At 39.7% G+C, this 24,173-nt stretch overlaps 1 protein-coding gene across 2 annotated transcripts; it reads left to right on the top strand.

Moving 5' to 3' along the window:
- Positions 1 to 865: 865 nt before the first annotated feature.
- LOC134880777 (collagen alpha-1(XXVI) chain) lies at positions 866 to 22,822 on the top strand. Of its 2 annotated transcripts, XR_010167967.1 has the most exons (15): positions 866 to 1,318; positions 1,450 to 1,572; positions 2,143 to 2,246; positions 13,194 to 13,255; positions 13,369 to 13,492; positions 14,027 to 14,125; positions 14,640 to 14,768; positions 17,774 to 17,860; positions 18,188 to 18,240; positions 18,327 to 18,389; positions 18,559 to 18,594; positions 18,781 to 18,825; positions 18,900 to 18,984; positions 19,388 to 21,299; positions 21,966 to 22,822. XR_010167967.1 is itself a non-coding variant. In XM_063907854.1 (14 exons), exons 1-14 carry the CDS (start codon positions 1,119 to 1,121, stop codon positions 19,525 to 19,527), a joined length of 1,350 nt encoding a protein of 449 aa, XP_063763924.1. In that variant the 5' UTR covers positions 866 to 1,118; the 3' UTR covers positions 19,528 to 22,822. The 2 variants fall into 2 exon arrangements, 1 of the variants encoding a protein (XP_063763924.1); XM_063907854.1 differs by having other exon boundaries at positions 19,388 to 22,822.
- The last annotated feature ends 1,351 nt before the right edge of the window (positions 22,823 to 24,173 follow it).

The raw sequence follows: 24,173 nt of genomic DNA on the forward strand, positions 1-24,173 counted from the left end.
TTTATTTAACAGGGACAACGGGGAAAATACTAGATCGTCCAAAAAGCATTGATGGAAAGGGAATAGGCTACATTTACTCAAGTAGATTAGTGTACATAATTAAAGACACCTTACAATGCTTACATAATAGGCTATTCCAATGTTCGAGAACTGGCGAGGCTATTTTAATTAGCGAGAGGAAATTGTATACAATTGTATACATTGTCTCTACTAAGGTACGCCTGTCCGACAGCCTACTTTAAAAAAAAATGAAATTATTAAAATATGATACTGTGCTTTAGATTACATTATACTGTAAGGTGATTTAACTTTAAATGTGCACTAAGCCATTACTGAGGTGAATGCAGGTTTGCTCACGACTCCACCAGCTAGTCAAAAGTATGATTTTATAAATGTTAAATGTTCAGGTAGTTTAATCAATATATATTTGACTTCCCAAATCAAACTTTGATGGTCAGATTATAAATCAAAATGTAGTTAATTTTGGGTGATAAACATTTTGTCAAAACATCTTAATCGTTTTCCATTATATAGCCTAAATATTTACCTGTAGGCTAGAAAAGTAACTTAGTTTGATGAAATGACGAAAACGACCATATTATTTTAGGATCATAATGTCATCGCTCATATCTGTCTTTCTAAAAAGTACTTCTCCTTATATTATCAGGAAGTTAGAGAGAATATAGAGACACGAGTAAGACACTGCCAGAAAGTTAATTAACCATGAACTCACTTTTGGCCATCACATTAATAGCATTTAGGCTACATAAAAACTTAAGTGGTTGTGGTTTTTGGTTGGGAACAGATGCGCTTTTACGCACTCCGTCTCCAGCCCCCACATCAGTGCACTTTTTACGCACCCTGGATATTTGACTCCTCAGCCCTCGGCACGATGTCAAACGTCAGAGACCCCCGTTATTCTATAGGAACACGCTGTGTGTGTTTGATTCATTTGCCAGTTTGTTTCTCCTCGGACACACGAAATGACGAACTAATTGATGGTTTCAGCGGAGTTTCCTTAGACTTTATTTCCCCATTCCTTCAGATACTTTATCTCTCAAAGAAGGATTTATAACAGTGTTTACTTGGAAATCTTCGGTCTTTGAGGATATCAATCTATGTCAGGGGTAAATCAAAAGGAGATGATGGCTTTATCGTTGTTTTATGCGCTGTGCATGTGGATAAGTTTAGTGTGTCCTTCACTGGCAACAGGGTTTGTTTATCACTTTCCGGGCATCACGCTGCAGCGGCATCGCATCAAATCGGAACAAAGTGGCACCACTGGACCGCCAGGTACTGGAACCCGTATCCAACTCAGGTGAGCAGCTCATCTGCACATTGTACCAAAAAAAAGCAGTTCTAGTAAATTGTTACTTTGGTTATTGTTTTTACGATTAGGCCCTGCATATCTTTTTGGGCAGTGTAAAACTGTTTCATTTGTATTTTTAGGAACTGGTGTCAGTATACTGTTTCCAGAACAGTGACCTGTCAGGTGCACAATGGGACAGAAACTACTGTGCAGAGAGTGTTACAGGGCTGCCGATGGCCGGGACCTTGTTCCAAGGTCATCAGGTGAGTCCTCACACACCTCAGCCATGTCATCCTCTTTCAGTGTCTGTGATGCTAAAACTGTGTTCTTTATATAGTGAATATGGAGAGTTGTGGGGAAATATTTGACTGAAAACACTGGTATGTCACCTTGTGGCACTTTCTTTTGATTTCTTCGTATGGGAAGTCCTTTAATGATCAATATATATTTTATTTTTAAAGACATTGTTTTGGGCCAAACTGCTTTTATTTGAGCTACAGAGTGAAAGGGGGAGACAGAGGGGAGGACATTGCCTGTTATTTTCAGCTGGTTCAAGATTCAAACCGGATTTCTGGGAAGCGGTCACTGCATATGGGCCACTAGCTCTAACCACCTGGCTATCTGGTGGCCCTGTGATAATATTTTGTTAAAAGTCTTGCATTCCACTTTTACTATAAGGGAGCATCAAAAGCATTATCAACACAATAAAGGAACATCTTTGAATCTATTACTTAGTGAATCCATATGTAATCTGTTGCAGTTTTATGTCTGTGCATTTGTTTATGTGTGTTCCTGCATGTAGCTACAATACATGTGCCCGTGCTGTTGTTCAGCTACAGGACGGTGATCAGGCCATCCTTCAAAGTTGCCTACAAGCAGGTGACTGCACTGGAGTGGAGATGCTGCCCAGGGTTTGTGGGAGAAGAGTGTCGTGAACGTGAGTTTCTAATCTATGGTCTCTTTTTTTTGTCTTTTACGAGATATAGGGGATAGTGTGGTTGGAGAGTAAGTCTCTCAAGGACTGAAATGAAGGCCATGTGTGTTGCCCTAACCCATCTGTGTCTTTTTAGCAGCTTTACCCACATCAGTGCCTTGTTTATTGTTTGGTGGTGTGTAGTTGGGTAGCTTGCTAATGGTGCTTCTGTGCAGCAGTTGGCCGTTTGATATCATTGTAAAGTTGTTTGGATCAAAAATTGCAAGCCTGCTTTGGATTACTGTACTTTCGGGAAAAAGAATGGCAGTAAAGCAGCAGTTGAAAGAGATTCTCTACCCTGTGGTTTTGTACCTTTTCTTTTATGGTCATGCATTTAAGACACCTCTGTGTCTGAAAGGAGGATTAGAAACACTTTTGTCTCGCTCTGTATCTCTCTTTCTTCTGTTAACCACAGACAGCGCAGAGGCAGTTCTCTGTCCCTTCCATTATCATCAGTCTAAAATATGAATGAAAAAATCTCAGAGGAACGTCCAGCAGAGCCGCTTGTAAAGTGGGTGGCATAGCCTTGGTCTCTTGATGGCCAGAACTGCTCCTTGATACCACAGACCGCAGACTCTGAGCCCAGTAATACCAACATGTTCATCCAGGGGCGAGACACCGCAATCTGCCAGAAGAAACAGACTTTAAGGGTGGATGAAGGTCTAGTGCTAGGCCCATAACTCTGCACTGCACATGTATGTATACATTTATAAATGTGTCCACTGCTGACAACCGCATTGACAAACATGTTTTCACATATTGTATTTTAAACATTGTGGATGCCAGTAAAACTGTCACGGCTGCTTTGGCTTTGATTTATTTTAACAGCTTTCTTTTTCATATGATTTAGTGAACTCAGCAACTTTAAGATTTTTGGGGGGTTGGGCAATGCAGCACTTTTTGTGTCATTGAAAAGCACTGGTGCTTTCTACATTTGTCCAAGATATACTTCTATGAGCAAGTCTTGCTTATTGGTTGTAATTACCACACCTTGTTCCATTTTGCAAAATGATTAATTGTTGCACTTGGAGGGTGAAGATTTACCACAAGTTAAAAAAACACACATCAGTGCTAATAGAATAAACATAGACATTATTATAAATCCTTTGGAAACTATTATTTTGCGGGCCGTGGATATTATTCGACTGAAAGTTTAACAAATAACTGCATCCACAGAATCTGTAACGCCAGAGATTATGGTTCACTTGAGACCACAGTGGTTGCAGGAGTGTGAAGAAGTAATCTGGCAGTTTATTTAATGTTTGCTCAAATGAATTTGCAAGTCCTAATGGCTTTAAAGCACAAAGAAAATTGCCTCCATATGGAGAGACAGAATGCCACATTTGGCTCTGCAAAGAGACCTGAAAGACAGAGGCTGATGTCAGCGACAGTCTGTCTCACACCGAGGCGAGGAGAGAGAGCTGGCAGTGTGTCGGAGGGAGAGAAGGTGAGGACACTGAGGGGAGAAAGTTAGGACGGGTGCACAAGAAACAACAAGGTGTTAGAAATGGCAGTGCAGAAACAGCTGTGTAGCAAGAGAAAAAGCAGACAAGAGAAAAAAGTGAATATAATAAGGAGTGCTTCTGTCCCACAGGGCTCCAGCTGCTACAAGCTGCCCAGACAGCAGCGAAGCAGAGAGCCGGTTCTGTGGGAAAGTGGCCCCACTGAGATTAATGAGCATGACACTGTTTCATGAGGTCTTTGTAACATACGTGACCGTGCTATGATCAGGCCACAGCTCCAGTTCTCCTCACGTAGATTGACCTCAGTATAACAAAAAGAGGTTAATAATGGATATCAGGACTTTCTTTGAGGGAAGATTAAGTAGTTTATAGAACCTGTATGTCATTTTCAGTAAATTTCCCCCTCAGAGCTTTGATTTCTGGATAGATGTTACATAGAAGGGAGGGTATGACAGTTGTGATATTAAGTCATGCATCATATTTAAAAAAGTCTGAGCGTCTTTCCAGCTTTTCATAAAAAAATCCCTCTTCCTAGAATCAATCAGTCAAATACGAACATGAAGATATTCTTTAGTTTGAGCAATACGCTTAACCTCTTCCCTTTTGAGAGTCCACCCTTATGTCTAATCTACTTTCAGCAGCTTAGTTTAGCATAGAGTCCTCACAGAAGTCACTGCTCCTGCCCAAGAGAAGGTCATAACTTTTAATATGACCATATTCTGGCTGCTTTTGCTTGCTTATTGGTGCCAATATTGTCATTTAACTCTCAGCAAGAAAGCAAATAAGAGTTTTTCCCAGCATGTCAAACTGAACTATTCTTCACAGCGTGGAAAATGTTGTTTGGAAATATTATTCTGTGTTTGCGCATTCATCCTTGTGTCTTTATGTCACTCAGCCAGCACTGTACATGCAGCCCTGTGTAGCAGGGTAGTGAGCCAGCTGTTTTATCAGAGCCTTAACCAATGAAGATGACATCACCCTGGGCTTTAGTTTAATGAAGCTCTGGCTCCACTTCAGAGGCCCCTGAGGCCCTCAGAGACACAGGGCACATGAAAAAGGCTGGAGTCAAAGTTAAGTCAGTGTAAGCTGAGGAGATGCTGGTTTCTCTCACCTCCTCACACATTCATGTTGTTTTCACCCTAGAAACCCTGAATCATTTTCTGCCCCACCATAAAGTGCTATTATTTTCTTGTGACCCTGCAGAAAACAGACGTTTATGAATGTAACTTGGAGTACAAAGGTAGTTTGTTTGGTCTGCTGTTTATCAGATTAGTGATTTCTTCACTTGTATCAATGCAAACATTATCGTAGAGTAGAGTTTAGGATTCAAGTGTCTTGCTGCCTTTTCAGCAAAAAGTATGAAATGGTTGTTCACAGTTCGGTCACAATGTTAAGAACTGACACAAGTCGATAAATCGATCAATTGATAGATAGAAAAATAATTGTGCTACTATTTTTATCTCCGATTAATCATTCACGTAATATTCTGAGCAACAAATACTAAACACTGCCTTCCTGAAACCTCCTGCTTATGTAGACTTTCTGCTTTGTTTTATTGTGATATTAAACCTAACATCTTTGTGTTTTGGACTGTTAGTCGGACAAAACAAGCGATGTGAATGTCTTTCTGAGCTTCAATGAATTGTGATGCACATCTCTCGCTATTTTCTGACCTTCTCACAAACAACAATTAACCTCGAAAATAATCTTCTACAAAGACAAAAAGCACAAGTTGCAGCTCTTAAAATGTTTGCCATTTCAAAACTGCTGTCTTTTGACCTAAAATCTTTATCAAATGAGCATTTGCAAGTATTTATTTTGGATTTTCACAGTTGCTTTTCGCCTTCAGAAGTCGGAGTGTTCCCTGAGTTAATGTGTGTTTCTTGTTTTATCATGGAGTTCACTGCAGAGCCCTTAAGGCCACAGTAGTTGCAAAGCTTGAATTGTTCTGTGTTTGCTAATGGAAAATACAGTAAGTGTTCTCTGAGCCCATTTTGTTGACACCCTGAGCCGTCAATAGTTTTAACAGTAAGGTCTATGCTCGCTGTGTACAGTGCATCTCAAGATTTAAATTAAGCTTCCAGCAGAGTTGTGCTATCACATGACAGCATGGAACACATTGGAGAAATGTGTTCATAATTTTTCCTGCTGTTGGCCCCTGCCCCTTTCTCCCTGCTCTGTCACAGCATCACCCATCTGCACACTTGATCATATTCACAGGAGGGATTGTGAGAAACAGATGGGTGTGAGGGAGACTCATCTAAAAAGAATAAGCGCTAGGACCTCCTATGATGGAAGCAGCAACCTTTGCTCTTGTGCAAATGCTCAGGAAAATACTGTACATTTAACACAGTTTATGCAGGGTTTGACATCACAGGATTTTAATTTAGTGAAGTAAATGATGAATTTCATTAAAGGAGTGAAAAGGTTTTTAAAAGCTCATTACAGTATGTGCTCATTTGTTAATGCTGGAGCTATGAAGCTACTGCATGAGGAGGAAGTGTTTTAAAACCTTTTGTTGTAGAGATTATCTAGAGCACCAGCTATATTAATATTTCAAACGTTTCTTTCCTTTTTCCATTTCATCACGTGGCAGGCCTTTGCTCTTTTGACTTTGCTTTTTCTTGCCACTGCAGGGCTCTTTATCTTTAATGCTCCTTACCGCTTTCCACTTATCTAACTTCCTATGTCCTTTAGATCTGCCACTCTCGTCTCCTTGGAGTAAAGTGATAAAAACAGAGCTATATTCCACATGTGCTCCTCCAGAATGTAACCTCTGTGGAGTGAGGATATGACTGATGTCTGTGTTACAGCCCCGGTTGTGCTGAAATAAAGGTCAAAAAGTACCCTCGGACCTGCTGGGAGCAGACCTGCCTGACAGACCTGCCTGATTGATGATGCTCTGTTCATGCTACTTCTGTGGTTTTTCGTTTTTGTCATCAGCTTATCGTTAGATCCCTCTGTATATCTGTCTGCAACTCCACACATCTGTTTATGCTGAGCTAAGCAGGTATAGTTCCTTAAAAAGTTCCTGAGGTCAATGAGAGCCACATGTGTCCATGAATGTTGGTCCAAGTAGATTTTTGCTGTCAGTTGTCAAGACAGACCAGGGAAGGATGTGTAGATCTTTTTTTGTTGCTATGGAATGACCACCTATTGATTGTGCTGGCTCCTTTGATCAATGCTAGTGCTAAGCTGTGCACAAAATACAAACAGCATGAGTCTACAGCCATGCTAGGCCTCTTAACCTGGAGGCAATCTGACTTTAGCCTAATGGCAGTGTTAATACAAGGGTATATATCTAACTAAATTGTCATAAACTTTTTACAACAGCTTAGCCATTGCCATTTTCTGCCGCTGGCCGCTGTGATGACGTGGATCATGTGATCCCATTGCAAGATGGTCTTGAGATTTCATATATAAATACATCAAACACCCAAAAATAAGAGTCATTTTTACCTGATGATAGCGCTAGAGGAAAATAGGAATCACCTGAATCACCCAGAGATTAATATCCCTGCAATTTCATGGGAATCCATGCAATAGTTAAGTCAGTGGATCAGACAAGTCATTGAGATTCGTCCTCTTGGAATTGTAAATGTTTGACAGCCACGTCCATTCAAAATAGATATTTCTTTTTAAATAATTTAATAAATGACCATAAAGCACTAAAAAATCCTCTTGAGCCTACATCAGAATATTAGAAATAACCAATCATAAAGTCTTGCTTGCTTCAAATGTCTCCACAACTTCAATTGTCTCTTTTTGAGCATAGATCCTACTGTATGCTCCAACCTCGTTAAATCAGAGCTAATAGAGAATTATTTAGTTTCTGTTCTCATCTTGTACCTCTGATATTTCCAATATAACTTGTAAGCAGCAATATTCTGCTGCTCTTCTTCTATGTGTTAAACAAGTCTTCATTATCTTACCTTTTTACATTTTATAAGACACCAAACATGTTCCTCAAACATGTTTCCCTTATGTCAGCCGATCACTGTGTGATCATCTCTCTCCATTTCACACAACATAATCTCATCTCATGTCAATAACTGTATGTCTGCACCAGCAGGGCCCTACGTCTCTGACCGTGACCGATGTGTATCTAATGCATAAAGATCAGCGTAATGGGACGAGTGAATGAATTCTGTTAACACGAGGGAATGACAGGGAAATTAGGTTTATTCTCAGATTGGAAGAGATTCAGTCTGTGATCTTTTCCTGACCATGCCTGCACTTTAGCAGCAAATTCTGAGGAGTGTGAGATTATTTATAACACATCATTGTGGTTTTGAAGTTCTGTTGTTGACTTTTTGTTGTCCTGCGTGAAATAATGGCATCATGCTTCCGATTCAAAGGGAAATCCCACTAACTCCCAAGTATTTCTAGCCTGCAAAATGTTGCAAAGCTTTAGTTTAGTAAATGGTGTGTAAAATGGTCCCATTGTGGAGCAGACAGCTCTTAAAACAGCTTGGTTAAAAGAGAGAAGCTTAGTTTACCATCCAGCACCAGCCACCATGGTGTGTGTGTGTGTGTGTGTGTGTGTGTGTGTGTGTGTGTGTGTGTGTGTGTGTGTGTGTGTGTGTGTGTGTGTGTGTGTGTGTGTGTGTGTGTGTGTGTGTGTGTGTGTGTGTGTGTGTGTGTGTGTGTGTGTGTGTGTGTGTGTGTGTGTGTGTTCCTTCCTTCCTTGCCAGTTGTTATTCATGCCAGCAAAATCTGACCACTTGCTGGCTGGGGCTGACACACAACAGGCCCTTAAGACACAGCCAGTTCTTGAGGGCTGACTGTGGTCTGCGCACACAGAGACAGACACAGACAGACTGGGCACACGTGTCTGTGTGTGTCTGTAGATCAGTGGTTCTGAAACGCTGTGCCACACTGGTGTGCCCTGAGACAAATCCCGGTGTGCCGTGGGATTTTTAAACAATTAGGCCTAGTTAATTTAACGTTACAAAAGGTTATGAATGATTTTTAATTTACTGTATCGGTACTTTGTCCTACACACTTATTTCACAACATAGAAACAATAGGCCTTATATGCTTTGGCATTAGTAAATAAAAACAGTTTTTCACAGAGTGATAATATGTGTTATAGAGGGTATTTTGCCCGGATATGATTATAGGTGTGCCTTGAAATTTTGGTTTGGTCTTTGGTGTGCCTTGGCCAAACAAAGTTTGAAAACCACTGATGTAGATCACACGATAATGGAAGAGATGATTCATCAAACAAGTCTATGTTTTTATAGTTTGCTGCGATGAAATATGCTCTTTGTTTTGGTCCCTGTGATGTTTAAATTAAGATTTATCTTCCCACAGTTTCCAATCTTGTGTTTTGCCTGGAGGTTTGCTTTAGTCTCTCAGTTTTCATCGCCAGACAATTGAGCTTATCACATGAGACTAATGTTAGCTTTCCTTCCATATCGTGTTATTTATGGACATGTAATCATTTTGCATGGTGCGTTACCCCGAAATCAGATATTTTTGTTAATTTCATTTTAAGTGATTCATGTTCCCTGTCTCTGTGGTATCCTAAATCATGTTCCCTTGTCTAACTTTGCATTAGCTAAGTCTTTCATTTTAATATAAAAATGCTCCTTTTTTCTGACAAGTTAAATTGTCTTGAAGAGATGAAAATCTGCTCCAACCCACAAATCCTTCCCTCACTTTTCTATGAAGCAGTAAAAGTTCCCAATTCTCTCTGTTTATTTGGCTTCCCACTAAAGACAACACAATCCTGAATCTTTCCCATGAGCTGAGCGCAATCCAAGCAAAATAACCCTGACTTATGTTGCCATGGTGTAATTATGGATCCAAACAGTCTCTATAGCTGCGGTCCCGTTCTAAACATCAGCTCCAGCACAGCGGAAGTTTGGTTTTCTAACCCAACATAATTAAATTCCAACTGCAGAGATGGAAATCCTGCCCGCCACCTTGAGAAAAAAAAAGAAACTTTAGTTGTTTTGCTCTGGTTCTCATTATGTCAGATTGACTAGTGTTTTCCTGTGGTCTGTGTTTATGACATATTAATATATAAGTATACTATTACTTAATTACTTAAATTATTTAATGAGAATCAACAAGTTAACTCATTTGCAGTAGAGATTGGAACTGGAGTAGCATTACTTTAGTTTCTTAGGAGCAGAAAACAAATATTCAAGAGGCAACTTTTCTTGTTTTCAGCGTGACGGCAACAAGACATGAAGTGTTTTGAGGGAAAGTAGTGCACAACAAAGCTTGATTGAGCACAGTCATCAGGTCCTGACGTGAGGTTTTGGCCTGATAATTGAGCTGGATGAAAGTTATGGGATCGTCAAAGTTCTTGCAATACATCCAATGTGGGTCTTAGTTTTATTACCGCCTCACAGAGATCAACACAGCAACAATACCAAAAGCCTGTACACAAATACAATACAAAATACAAATATCACACTTACTGTATAGATTTTGCTTTTAACCACCCACCTGGCATACTTAATTTAGTATTATGAGTTCCATAACAAGCTTGGATGTCATGACCTTCTATCCTGTTACCATCATGACCTCCCTTGGTCAAAACGACAACAGGTCAACAGGCCTGTTCCTGCTAAAAAGCTTGTGTGACATTGACTTGTTCCGTACTGGTGAAAGGGAAATACAAATTTGACAACAATCATCCAAACATGTTTTACTCAATATGTATGTATGTACATTTGGAGCCTTTATGCGTCCCTTCAGACAAAGCTTGGAGAAACCCTTTAGCCCCTCCTTAGTTTACTTTCTTAGTTTTGCTCGCTTTCCTGGATGCCTATGGGATCAAAATGTGTTATATGATCCCATAGGCACTGTACGATCGAGCAAAGATAGCCTGATAATGCTGTTTGACATGCCTTCAGATTATATTAAATACATAAAATTGGTCTATTCTAAAGAAGTCATCCGTTTCTGCCTCTGTGAAAGTAGAAGAAACTGAAATTCATTAAATTCACTACTGTTCCTTAAATGATCTCTTTGAACAAATCCCACACATTTAGGTTTTTCTTTGTGATCTTGTTTTGATAAGCGCTTGTTCCCACTTTCAAAATATTTGCGTCAGAGGAAAATTGTAGGGGATCACCAAAGTCAATAGGATTCATCCCCATCTTCTCCAAATGTAAAGACAATCCACAACAGATTGTTGTCAAAACATTACCAGAGAACAACAATATCAGGCTTATAGTGGCACCAAAGGAAAAGTCAGGGGATCACAGAAATAATCAGGATTCATTCTCTGGGAACTATAATTTACAAAATTCAAGGCAATCCATTCAAAAGTTGGAGAATGTTCCAGTCTGAAAAATTGAAGTACATATTCTGATGTGTTCAAAGACCGACTTTGCCATTCCAGTAGATAAACTGCCGGCTAGGCTAAAAGCTGTATGTCATCACATCATCACAGAGTAACTGTTGTAACACATCACAGACTGATGTACTGTATATAATAGAGAGGGTGTGTTACAGAGGGTGGAGATTTCCTCTGGGCTGATGCTGAATAACTGTGAGGAGATGAAGTCACATCAACTCATCACTCACCTGACATTGTATAGGTCATGATTGCCCTAGTTTTTTGTTTTGCTGTTATGTCTTTGGCAAAGCCTCTAAAGAAACCTCAGCGCAGTCAGACACAACAAACTCATGCGGGGTCATTTTGGCCTTGGCGGTTGAACAGTTCAGTGTTTGGTTTGATGAATCCTGAGGAATGTGTTTTTGGGTCGAGCTGTTGATTGTTGTTTCCGTTGGTGGCTATGCTCTGGGGGGAGATTCAAGATTTCTTTTTTTAAATGAAGCTTTAAGAAACCACACCCATGCAGACCGATACACCACTGGACTGAGTGTTCATGTAGAGATACCGACATGCCACAGACTTTAACACTGTGCTATTTCAGGAAAGCAGTAACCTCAGCAGCTGCCATTAGTTCCCTCTGTTCTGCGGTTAGTGAAGCTGATTTAGGCAAACCAAAGATGTTTGGGTCATTCTTGTTGTTTGTTATCTATAAGCACCAGTTGTTCCTCCTTCTAGGTATCCCTTCAATGACCACAATGTGGGTGCTGCCCGTCTGTGGGACTGACAGCTGACATTCCTGACTTCTTATGAGCCATAGACCAGAGGAAAGCTCACAATTAGAACAAATACTGGGTTTTCTACATTCTGTTGCCATTCTGTGTTTTGGATTTTAGATTACAGCTCATGTAAACAATCCAAAATTGCAGCAGGAATGTGTTCGTGTCGGTGGTTTAGTGGTACCTATAATGGTATAATTTGTGAGCTCAAGTTCACCAAGGTGGTCAAAACAGAACAAGGAAAGAAACGGGCAAACAAGAATTTTTTGCACATGGTCCTACTCTTGCTGTGCTTACTGCAAAAAACGATTGAAAAAAAAAGCATATGCGATGATATCTGTTAATGCTGTTTCTTAAAGTAATACATCTGAGACTATTTAATGTTTTGCTTATTTTCAATTAATGCTTTAACTAACAATAACCAACAATGTTTCAGACTTTGCTATCCTTCCTGTGGCACCTAACCTCTTGCCCATATGGTCTTTAAAACATCTTGAATTTAATTTGTTAAAACTTGTAACAGCCCTAAAACTACAGTGTCAATAATCGTCATAATGAAGGACCATGTGACCCTGTTTCACTGTGTGTCACATTGATGTGTTAAAACATTTGAACCAACAACATATTTACCTTATTATTTTATTTTGTAAACACAGACAATAGATAGACATAGTGTCATGAGACATATTCAGTTGAAATACTTCCTTAAAAAATGTCGATAAAACATTTTTTTCTAGTTGTTTGGAAATGGCAGTGAAAATGGTGTGTGTGTGTGTGTGTGTGTGTGTGTGTGTGTGTGTGTGTGTGTGTGTGTGTGTGTGTGTGTGTGTGTGTGTGTGTGTGTGTGTGTGTGTGTGTGTGTGTGTGTGTGTGTGTGTGTGTGTGTGTGTGTGTCCTTCCATGTGCTACACACCATTAATTGTGTTAGTAGCTGGGGGAGGGTGTGAGTGTGAGCGTACAGGCATCACTGTTAGTGGGTAGAATAGTGGAAAATGTGTAGAGTCAGGATGGAAGCAGGTGTGCACCAGGCTGTGAGAGGGAGAGAACATGTCACGAGAGGTCTGATAATATTTATTCTGTGAGTGTTTGACATGATTAATGGAGGAATTCCTAATTAATTCATGGGCCTGTTTGATGGATATCATTAGTGTATGTGTGTGTGTGTGTGTGTGTGTGTGTGTGTGTTGGCTTGCACTGCTTGGTGTGGGATAGATGGATACTACTGATGGAGCCAGGACGAAAAAGAAACAGGGATGAAATAGACAAGAAAGGAAAGAGTCAGAAGGAGTGAATAAGATGAAAGAAGATGGAGAAGAAGAAGCATTTATGCCGGACAACTAAACTCATCCTTGTTTGTTTTTCTTTCTCACAGAATGTTTGAACTGTACCAGTTTCACGGACATGAACAGCAGAATGAATGCCATTGAATCAAAGGTAAAGAGGATCTGTCATCATCCTATATGTTATTTGAAAAGAAACGTTCCAAAATTGATTACTTATAAACACCAGACTGCAGATGTGTCTGAAATCTGCTGCTGTTGTTTCAGATCCAGCTGTTAGAAGAGGAACGTTCAAGGCTGCCAATCAGCAGTTCACCAGAGGGCTCAACAGACAATGAGGTGGACGCACCCCAGCCCACTCCTATCATGCCACCATCACACCTGCCACCAGGTGCCAACGCATCACAAGACTGTGTTGTGGAGATTTGAAACAGATGTTTAAATGTCTTTTTTTAAAAGGCACACAAAAAACAACTAACAAATACAAACTAAAAGGCAATCCTGTTGACATCTTTAAGTCTGTATTTGAATTCAATAACAGTAAAAGCAGTTTCAATAATCAGAGTAATTTAAATAAATAGTTAAGTGCCATTATACTGTACATATGGCTGTTTATAACCCCAAATCACATGTTAAAATATGAAGCATACTATTTTGGTGCCAAAAGTCCAACATTTCCATCCTTACTGGCTTTTCTGGCTGGTTGTGTTGTTTTGAAGAGGATCACCCAACATTATAAGGCAAATTGTACACTTGTTCAACTTTTGGATTATAACTAACTACTCCTGAGTACGTCCCCCCTTAACAAGTAAAACTGGTGTTGTGTGTAAAATGTATGGAGTGCACCTTTAAATCATTTAGGAGTGAACTGTTAACATTTTAACACTTGATGTGACTCTGAATATCTTGTTCTCTCCTTTACCAGGAGGCAGAGTACTTCCTGGGCCTATTGGACCACCAGGAACTCCAGGTTCTGCTGGACCTCCAGGTCCGGCTGGCAGAGCAGGCCTCCCCGGACCCATCGGTAAAATATAACTAGACATTTCATCTCATCTGCTCATTTAAAACAATTGACAAAAAGTTTGTTTAAATGGGGACATATATTGAGAAACACCAATTTTTCACATACATTTTAAAAGGCCTGCCACCCACAAACTGTGAAATAGTAATCATTTTTTTTGCGGAGCTGCCCCATTCAGGAAACATGTGATTAAACAAACCATTTATATAACGATCCTCTTCCTACGTCCTCATGCAGGCCACTTTTGCAGAGGTGCAGCATAATGTTCCGGCATGCCAATCAGAGCAGACTAAGGGTTTTTCTCAAGGGGGCTTTAAGAGACAGGCACAGATTGGAGCTTTCTTACAGTGGGTGAATACAAGTATATTCAAACTGACAGTATGAGCAAGGAAAAGGTGTTTATTTTAACATTATGATGTTTAAACATCTTCTAGTAGAAACCGAAATTAGAAGTGTGAACCTGAAGTAAAGCATAGTATGTCCCCTTCAACATGATTGAATTTTATTACATATTCAGGACCAAAGGGGGACAGAGGTCAAGCAGGCATGATTGGTCTCCGCGGCCCTCCTGGTCCCCCAGGTCCTCCGGGGCCGAGCTCTTCTCCTGTGCGAGAGCGTGGTGACGTTTTTCACGTGGACAATCAAGGTGAGCGACCTAACTCAAATTCACTCTTCTCTAGTTACTTTGTGCTGAATTGTTCCAGGTGGCCTTGAATGAAATGTCTATCTTACACACATGGTTGAATTCTGACACAAGAACAATTGTAAAAACCATTCAAGCATTCAGTTTTTGGATTGTCTGAGTTGATGCCAAAACCACAGGTCCATTTTGATGTATCATATGCTTCACCAGTTTCTTACATATCTCGTACATTATGCTCATACTGTTGTCCATGTAATCATTGTGTCAGGCAGAACATGAACCCAGGCCAGATGCATTTGTATTTATGGAAAAATAATTCAAAAGGGGCACAAGTGGAAGCATTGAGCATATTGTAGCTGTTACCAAGTGTTTAAGTGAGCAATATGTGTCTTTGGCTTTCAGCAAGAGACTTCAATTGGTAATGGAGAGAGTATTGTTTCTGTGCAGGTCTGGCTTACATTTGGTGTAATTGTTTCCATGTGTTGCTGTTTCTAACCCTGCCACCAACAATGGAGCCAAATACTCGCCGCACATAAACCACAAGATAAGCTCAGTTTTAAAAAAATATATATACTGAATTAAATAGAACATTATTTTTGACACATTTTCATTCATCTTATGCATTTTAAAACAGCCTCATTAAAAAAAAAATATTATTTTGATTTGATAGGGATGAGGCAATTTAACAGTTGTTATACAGAGCATGAAATTAATTTGCTTCACATCGTTCATAGCTAATGCTAAGTTTAAACTCTTGTCCCAAATGTAAAGTTGAGATAGAAATATACAATTCATTAACATTATACACTACAATAACCCACACATTACACAAGTAAATATTTGACAATTCACCAATACACTGAGGTAATTAACAGTACAAATAGCTTAAAATGGGTACAGCTATGGTTTATTTTTAGCCAGCACTTAGTCTTTGTCGCATACTAATTAATATCTAGAATAAACTTGATTTCATTTAGACATATACATACAGAGCATTAAACATGAAAACATATTTGTTCTCTTTGTTTTAAAATCCCAAATCTCTCCAAAATATTCATATCTTTTTAAATATGTAAGAGCCAAGTGCATATCCCTCACGTTAAAGACCTAGGTTTCCCCACAGGGAGGCAGTAGAAGTCTTTACTATAATCATTACCTCATGAAGCACTGCTGGCTCTGATTAGGCATTTGGCTGCGTCTGCCTTTCTGAGCCCAGAACTGTGTCTGCGGCTCTGAAACTATGTAGATCTGGTTCTGTGGGACCATGTAAACTGAGGGGGGCCAACTGGCTGTAAATCAGGCCTAATTTGTAAGCTGTCAGCACAACAGTCTGCATTTGGGGGAACAGGCTGCGGCCCTGAGCCAAACTCTGGGCTTTCTCTGAACGAGGGAGGAGATAGTCTGCCACTCATGTGGAGTTTCTCGGGGAGGCAGCCAGGCTGGAGGAGACTGTTACATTAGAAAATTAGTTCCAGAGGGAAATCTGCTCCTTCTAGACCCCTTCTGTGGACTGAAGCCATAATGTAACGGCGCTGTTTCAACACGAGGGAAAGGCTGACTCTGAGCATATGTTAAAGTGGAGAGGAAGTGCGCTGTGGTTTTAACCTACAAACATATTTTAAAACATACTGCATGCTGAGAACAAGGCATGACTTCCTTTTCCTGAATAAAGATATATCATGTTTAAGCATTTACCGCTCCATTAAATCGGACCTCTTTTAGTTCTAACAGCTGTTCTTGTCACACTGGATTTAATCCTTCTGTTGACGGCTGATGAAACTCTGAAGTCTGACTCCTGACCCTTGACGTCTTCATTTTTCTGTAACAAAAAGATCCCAAACCCTGAGATTTAGGCAGTTTGAGACTCCAAAATTATAGGTATATGGAGAAATGAGAAAATGAATAGGAATTCAAACGATGATTTTATAGATATAAATGTCCGACTCGAAGACAATAAAACCCTGCAGACAAAATCTGCACCAGCAGAAGAAAAGATGTAGTATATTCAGAACTAGCTTGTGTTTCTTAATCAAAATGAAGTGTGCTTTGAATGTATCATAGGTAACACTCTGTCTGCTAAAAAACAGATCCTCATTCAAGTATTTTAGCACATGCAATTCCACTGTTGAGTGTACATGCAGAGTACATCTTTAAATAGATTCTTACACACTACTTGGTAACATCCATGCATCCATGGCCACAGGTCCTAGTGTAACCCTATTTATTTTGTGTATTTACATCTGCACCTAAAGATGTGATCAGATGCATTTTTTGTGTTGAGGGACAGAGGGAAAGGACAGACATAGTTTTGCTCACCAATAGAAGGCCAAATGTAGAATACATTGATGCCGGGTGATGAGTAATGTTTGGATCCAATTGAAACAATCTTTCATTAAATGATGGTAGAGATCCTGATCAATGGAAGGAAACGTATAGGTCATGCCAACATGTCTGTCTGTGGAGCAAAACCATTGAGTGAGAGCTTTGGCAACAGGCAACAATGGAGATTGTTGGCTGGCTGCCGTGTTGCAGCAGGTGAGTCACCAATGTTGATCAATGAAGCATTGATAAAAACATGTTTAATTGTATCTTCTTAAAACCAGGAAATAGAGTTTAATTTTATTTTTCTGATTCATTCAGTTTTCTCTAGAGGAAAGGTTACATTTATAAAATAAAATAGAAGTATATTTTGGTAGATGCACATTAAAAGGGATGTGTGTATTGCCTGGCGACATCCTTCAAATATACAGGGTGCTGCATTTCACCTCGTCACACCCTCCTGCTCTGTGGCAAACAAATCTATTGATATTTTAAGCCTACTGGATATTTACAATATACATTTACAGTCATTTGTTATTAACAATCTTTATTTACATTGGAACATGGTCTTATCTGTGAACTCACCTCTTCATTCTGAAAAGTCTAAATGTTTTATGTTTCCTTTATTCTTATGTAACAGTTTCTGCCTTATGTTTCCCACAAAGTTAATTTTCCACTTTTAATTTCAGAGGAGACACCCAGACTTCGTCCTACGCTTCCTGTTCCTCAGATCGTAGTCGGGCCTCCTGGTCCAGCTGGTCCTGTCGGCCCCTCAGGTATGAATATGGGCAGTTTCCTGCCAAGGTTGGATGTGTATTGTTCATGTACATAATTGATGAATATATATTGTGCCATGATTTAGTTCATCATTAAAAAGTCTAGCTCTGCTTAAACTCACCATGCTTTATTTTGAATCCTAATCATAATAAAATTGAAAAACAGAAACGAGGTGCGTCAGAAGAAGAACTAGACACTTAACGGATAAATAACATACATTTTCTTTTCAATGTAATAATGAAAAATGGATTTAGTTTTTGGATATTCTTTCCACAATAATCAAATCTGAACATCCATCTGATTTGTGTTTGTGAATGATACAACAGGCCCTCCAGGACTGAGAGGGCTTGCAGGGATACCAGGCCTACCGGGACGAGATGTGAGCATCTCAAATGTGTTGATCGATGATATATATATAAATATGACTAGCGTCATTCATTCACACCCTTTTGTTTTTAACATAAGGGCAAAGAAGGCCTCCAAGGAAGGCACGGGAATCCTGGACCTAAAGGAGATTCAGGGATAAGGGTGAGGCTGATGTGACAGTCCTCCTCGTTATTGGATTAACACGCTGAATGGTCATATTTGATTCTGATTAACTATAAAAATGCATTTTGTTCTATATGCTGTAAATGGTCCTAGCTGTCATGCTATCTTAAACACAGAAACTCAAAAATAACTTCTTAATGTTTTGCAGGGGCTTCCAGGAGTAGCAGGGGAGCTCGGCCTACCTGTAAGTATAAGTCAAAGTCAACTTTTTTGTCAATCTTTCAGTTTGTGTGTACAGATACAGGTTATTGTGTTGCATAAAACACACACGCTTAAAGTAGCACTTGTTAAGCATATATGTCCAGACTGATGAATTCATTATTTCTGATTGTAATTAATTAATGGGTTTTTTTTCAAACTATTTTTACAGGGAGCACCAGGGCCAAAAGGAGAGCCAGGAGAGGGTTTGAATGAGGTAATGGACATGATTTCCCTTCTGATCTTATTTCAAAAAAATTGTCCTTAACTTAACACAATGGTGTTTTTCAGGGCGAGGCCGTGCAGCAGCTCAGGGAGGCCCTGAAGATCCTGGCGGAGAGGGTCCTAATCCTGGAGCACATGATCGGCATTCATGGTGAGTAAAACAGATGGAGGAAAATGATTTTCCAGGCCCCATTTTCAGGAAATATGCTTATTCATTTACTGGTGGGGAGATAGATGAGAAGATTGATACCACTTTCCCTGTGTGAAATAAGGCTCAGGCCATAGAAATAGAATGAGAGTAACCCAACGTATCAGGATGCTCAGACCAACACACGAGATATAGCGTGATAGTTATTGAGATTTTAGAGGTTCTGCTAGAATGATTGTTTTACCTTCAGACAGATCCAGGCACTTGTAACCAGTCTTCATAGATTCATATTCACTCTCCTCCAGAAAACAAATATTCTTTTTACCCAAAATGTGAAACTATTACTTTTAGGAAGTTTTTGAGGGAGATACATTTGTGGATGTTTTTTGTCTTTCATGTCTTCCAGAGAACTCTGAAGGATCTGGGTTTGGCAGCATTTCCGACGCCCTGTCTTTCTCTGCGATTAAGACGAAGCGCTTTCAGCCGGTTCAAACCCCTCTTCAGGCTCCAGTACTGGGGGAGAGACAAAGACGAACCCCCCTTTAAGAGTATATTCTAATGTTGTATGTATGTGTATAATTGTCATGGATGTGGCCATTTTTTCTTGACTGGAACGTAGCGTTTTTGTTTATACCATGTTTCTCATATTATCACACATTTTTGTCCCATTATTGCATCTTTACAGCTGTAAAGACAAAGCGATGTTGAGCATTTCATGAACATGAAAGGCTTCATTGAGCCTTTTTGACCCTATTGCTGCATGATCTAATCTACTTAACCTGAGCAGTATCACTTGTTCAAATGTCATACAACAAAATGTTATTTCAGAAAATGTTATGATGGTTTTGGCATCTCTCTTTCCTCAGATAAAAGACTGTATAGCAAACACATCTCTTTCCTTGGCTGATGTTGCAAAACTCCTCAGGCTGCGCTTTGAGATCCCGAGAGCTGGACCCAAAATATATACCATTTAGTGTCAAACACATTTTTGGAGAAACCTCAGGGTTCATCTTGTGTTAGCCTGTCAAACCTATTTCTTCCTTTCTCTTCTTTCTGTCTCTGTCTAGTTGCTCTGCCTTGTTAAAACTGAGGTAATACACAACAGATTGCCAAGGATATCTGCTTAAAATAAAGTTAGGCAAAATGAATAGCATCTGGAGAGCGCACATCTGGAAATCAAACGCAGGAGTTGCTGAAACCGCAAACCCTGCTCAGCTCCAGTGCTGCTCCACATGACTCGCTGATGGAGCACTAAACACGGTGACTTTGACTTCTTCATAAACTGCCTCTGAGCTTTGTTTCCAAGCTGATATGATTATTGTATGACAAGTCTCTCAGACACCAAGGCTGAATGTCTCTGAAGAAAGACCATGCCTGATGCAATATTTGTTTTTTTCATGACTTTTGTGTTACATTTTAAATAAATAATTTGACATTTTATAGAGTTGGAAACAAATATTGATACCGTTGTCATGTTTGTGTGCTGCACATAAAAGTGGAGTAAATTAGCTTAGTTTAGCAAGAAAAGTGATAACAGGAGGAAACGGCTCGCATAACTGAAATTATGAGCATCTGAGTAGGAAAAACTGTTGTCAGAGCTCTCTCTAATACCTCAAATTTGAAGATTTGGGAAATTTCTAAAAGCAACAATATCTCCCACCTGGGGAAAAGAATGAAAAATGGCTCTATAGCCATCAAAATAAAATCCAATCCTAAACTTAAACTAATTCAGCTAATTTTACCGGATCTTTGAACCCTAGGTTCACCTGGTTCATAAACTGCTAAAAATGTGTCACTCAACAGAAGATGCAAATGTAAGATATTTATCTAAAGTGACATTGTGCTTTACCTTTAATAACTGTCATTAACAGTAAATGGATGGAGCTGTCTGTTTTCGATAAGTTATCATATTTTGTGAGTATTTTTTAAGTGTACTGTCTTGAGTCTGTTGTTGGGGGTGTTTCATTATCTTAAGCAATGTTCAGGTGTGCTATGTTGTTTAATTTGCAAGAGACCATGCTCAGCAGATCTTTGTTCATTATTGAAGTAAGATTAAAGTCGCAACAACAAAGGGATTCATTTTGTAGAGTCACCACTTTATTGCACATGATTACATTAACGCGCATACTACACCGCAACCTCACAGCGTGGTGAGACTGTTTACAGGCAGAAGCCTCGCTGCTCCTCCTCTTCCTCCTCTTTCATCCTTCTGTCTCTTCTCGTGCTCTTTGTCCTCTACGTGGGTGATCATGTAGTTAGGGCTTCCAGGGAAGTCGAGAGAGAAATTCAAAACTTTTGATTTTACTGCAATCAACCAGGTAAAGTGTTTTTTTGCTTTTTATTTTTATTTTTATTTTCAGCTCTGTGTGATGCGAGCTGTCAGGTTGGCAGATAAAGAGATCAGACAGGCTATTACGTCTTCAGACAAATACAGAGCTGGCTTTTGCCATTTCAATTAGCTCATCAGAACGGGGAGATAAGTGCGGTTATGTATCATTGTCATATATTCCACTGGCCTCTTTATGCACCCTTTCATCTGTGCTTTGCCTGCCTGTTTCTGTCTTCCTCCTGATGTTCCCCCTCCTTCTCCTCTGTCTGTCTCTCTTCTCTTGTTTTTCCTGTCTACTGAACAGAGACATGTTGATATGAGGCCCACTTGCACGGCCACAAGGGAACAAGTCTCTGGTGCTTTTGATCAGCTGCAAGATCAGACATGTCCACCGCTCCCCCGTGTACACTCCAGTGACTGATCATGCAGTATAATGGGCAGGCACAGACAACCAAAGATGCACACCCACACACATGTTCTCTCTGTAGATCGTATAACCATGAGTACGCACACACAGGCATACATACAAACACACACGGTACAAGTGTTGGCTCTGCTCACAGTGGGGTGGCTTGTTTGCTGGGCACGAGGGAGCGAAAGAGAGATGGTGTGTGTGATTTACCCTTTCTTGCCCCCTTTTTTTTGCCTCTGACAGTAAGATGGATGATTGCAATCACAGGAGCCATCAGTGAGACAGAGTGGAGGTCTATGGGGCAGTGAGACACAGCCATGGGAAACCAGCCGTCAGATTACTGCACCGCGCTGCCATGGGAACACTGCACTGTTTATTTGTCTGGGGGTTTTGTTGTTTCATATGCATTTTCTTCTCTCCTTCACCTCCCCTCTGTGTGGCCTTTTGATGTACGGAGCGGCTTAACTTCCTAATAAAATGTGTGTAGGCTCTATGAGAGAAAGAGAAGGAGACCGTTTATGTTTCATACATAGTGAGCCCACTGTAAGTCAATATGTCTCTTCAAACCAGTACAAATGTGACAGATTTCATAGCGATTAGACTGGTCTCTTTGATCCCATGAGAGACTGAGAGGCAGACTTTTCACTCCCCAGTCAACGGATGTTTTTAAGAGAAACATCTGTTGCTGTACAAATGAGATTACTGTGTCTCTCGCCAGGGGCCATGTAGGTTATGAATGGCACTGTTACTGAGGAGGGGGTCTGGACAAGAGCTGAGAAGGATCTTTGTAATAAGCTGTAGCTGGTAGTTAATGGCTTTAAATCAAATTAAATTGCTTCAGATTCTGGGTATTCATCAGTGCTCACCATCAACTTGTTCAATGCAATCGCCAGCGCAGGAACCTTTGAATCACCCTCTAACATTGATAAATCCAATATTTCACCTTGTTGCCAAGCAACAACTCACCTCATCCTCTGTAAACTTGTCATCCGGTGACACAGCTTGATATTTAACTTGCAGGAGAGAAAAAGGACAGAGAAATTACTGTTCCCATCTTTTTGACTTTTAATTAAATGTGATCTGCATTTTACTGACCATGATTATCTGCGTCCTGACTTTGTTTTTGTTGATAAATCGTACAAAGTAATTTACAGTTATCTGACTGAATTCCTGTAAGGGGCATCTTGAGCCACACAAACAGTAATTTTTGTTAAGGTGGAGACTGAAGAGCACCACACACTTCTTCTGTGCAGAAACTTATTTATAACACTGACTTATATTCAAGTAATACTTAATGTCATTAATGGCTGTTCTTATTTTAAATGGTATGTTTCTACTCTAATACAGTTAAAGCAAATGCTACAGTTGCTGACACCAACATGATGACACTGTATGTGTCTGTTTTCATGCACCAATTCCTTCAATCCAAGAAAAGTCCTTTGGGAGACATTGAAGCAATGCGGAAAAAAATGCTGAACTTTAAACATGACTAAAACTAAACATGAATAAATGATAGATTTTTCTCTAACCAAACTAAAAACACATATTTAAATATTAATTTGGATTCCCAGTCAAAGCAGACTTACAATTGTATAGTATACAAGAACACATTTCTATAATGCATTCATGCAACTTAATTTGCAGCACCACACACTTAGCACTCCTTTACACAAAACGGATTCAATCTATTAAGAATTTCTGTAAAGAAAAAACACAAAATTCAAAGATAAAGAAAAAAACACAACCTCAACCTACCGGCTGAACTTTGTCCTTTGTCAAAAATGATGAAGGAATACAGCAAAGTTAAGGGGTCATGAACACTCCCCCATCACCTCATCTTGCTCAAAGTAACATAAAATGACTTTGCCATCGTATTACGATTGCATGCAAAAGTTAATGGCATGTCAATGAGAGCAATAAGTGCGCAGCCTCTAAACCGTTACAGTGGGGCAAAAAAGTATTTAGTCAGCCACCAATTGTGCAAGTTCTCCCATTTAAAAAGATGAGAGAGGCCTGTAATTTTTATCATAGGTATACCTCAACTATGAGAGACAGAATGAGAAAAAAAATCCAGGAAATCACATTGTAGGATTTTTAATGAATTTATTGGTAAATTCCTCGGTAAAATAAGTATTTGGTCACCTACAAACAAGCAAGATTTCTGGCTCTCACAGACCTGTAACTTCTTCTTTAAGAGGCTCCTCTGTCCTCCACTCGTTACCTGTATTAATGGCACCTTTTTGAACTTTTTATCAGTATAAAAGACACCTGTCCACAACCTCAAACAGTCATACTCCAAACTCCACTATGGCCAAGACCAAAGAGCTGTCAAAGGAGACCAGAGACAAAATTGTAGACCTGCACCAGGCTGGGAAAAGTGAATCTGCAATAGGTAAGCAGCTTGGTGTGAAGAAATCAACTGTGGGAGCAATTATTAGAAAATGGAAGACA

Source organism: Eleginops maclovinus, chromosome 18, assembly GCF_036324505.1.
Source record: "Eleginops maclovinus isolate JMC-PN-2008 ecotype Puerto Natales chromosome 18, JC_Emac_rtc_rv5, whole genome shotgun sequence".
NCBI classification, from domain to species: domain Eukaryota; kingdom Metazoa; phylum Chordata; class Actinopteri; order Perciformes; family Eleginopidae; genus Eleginops; species Eleginops maclovinus.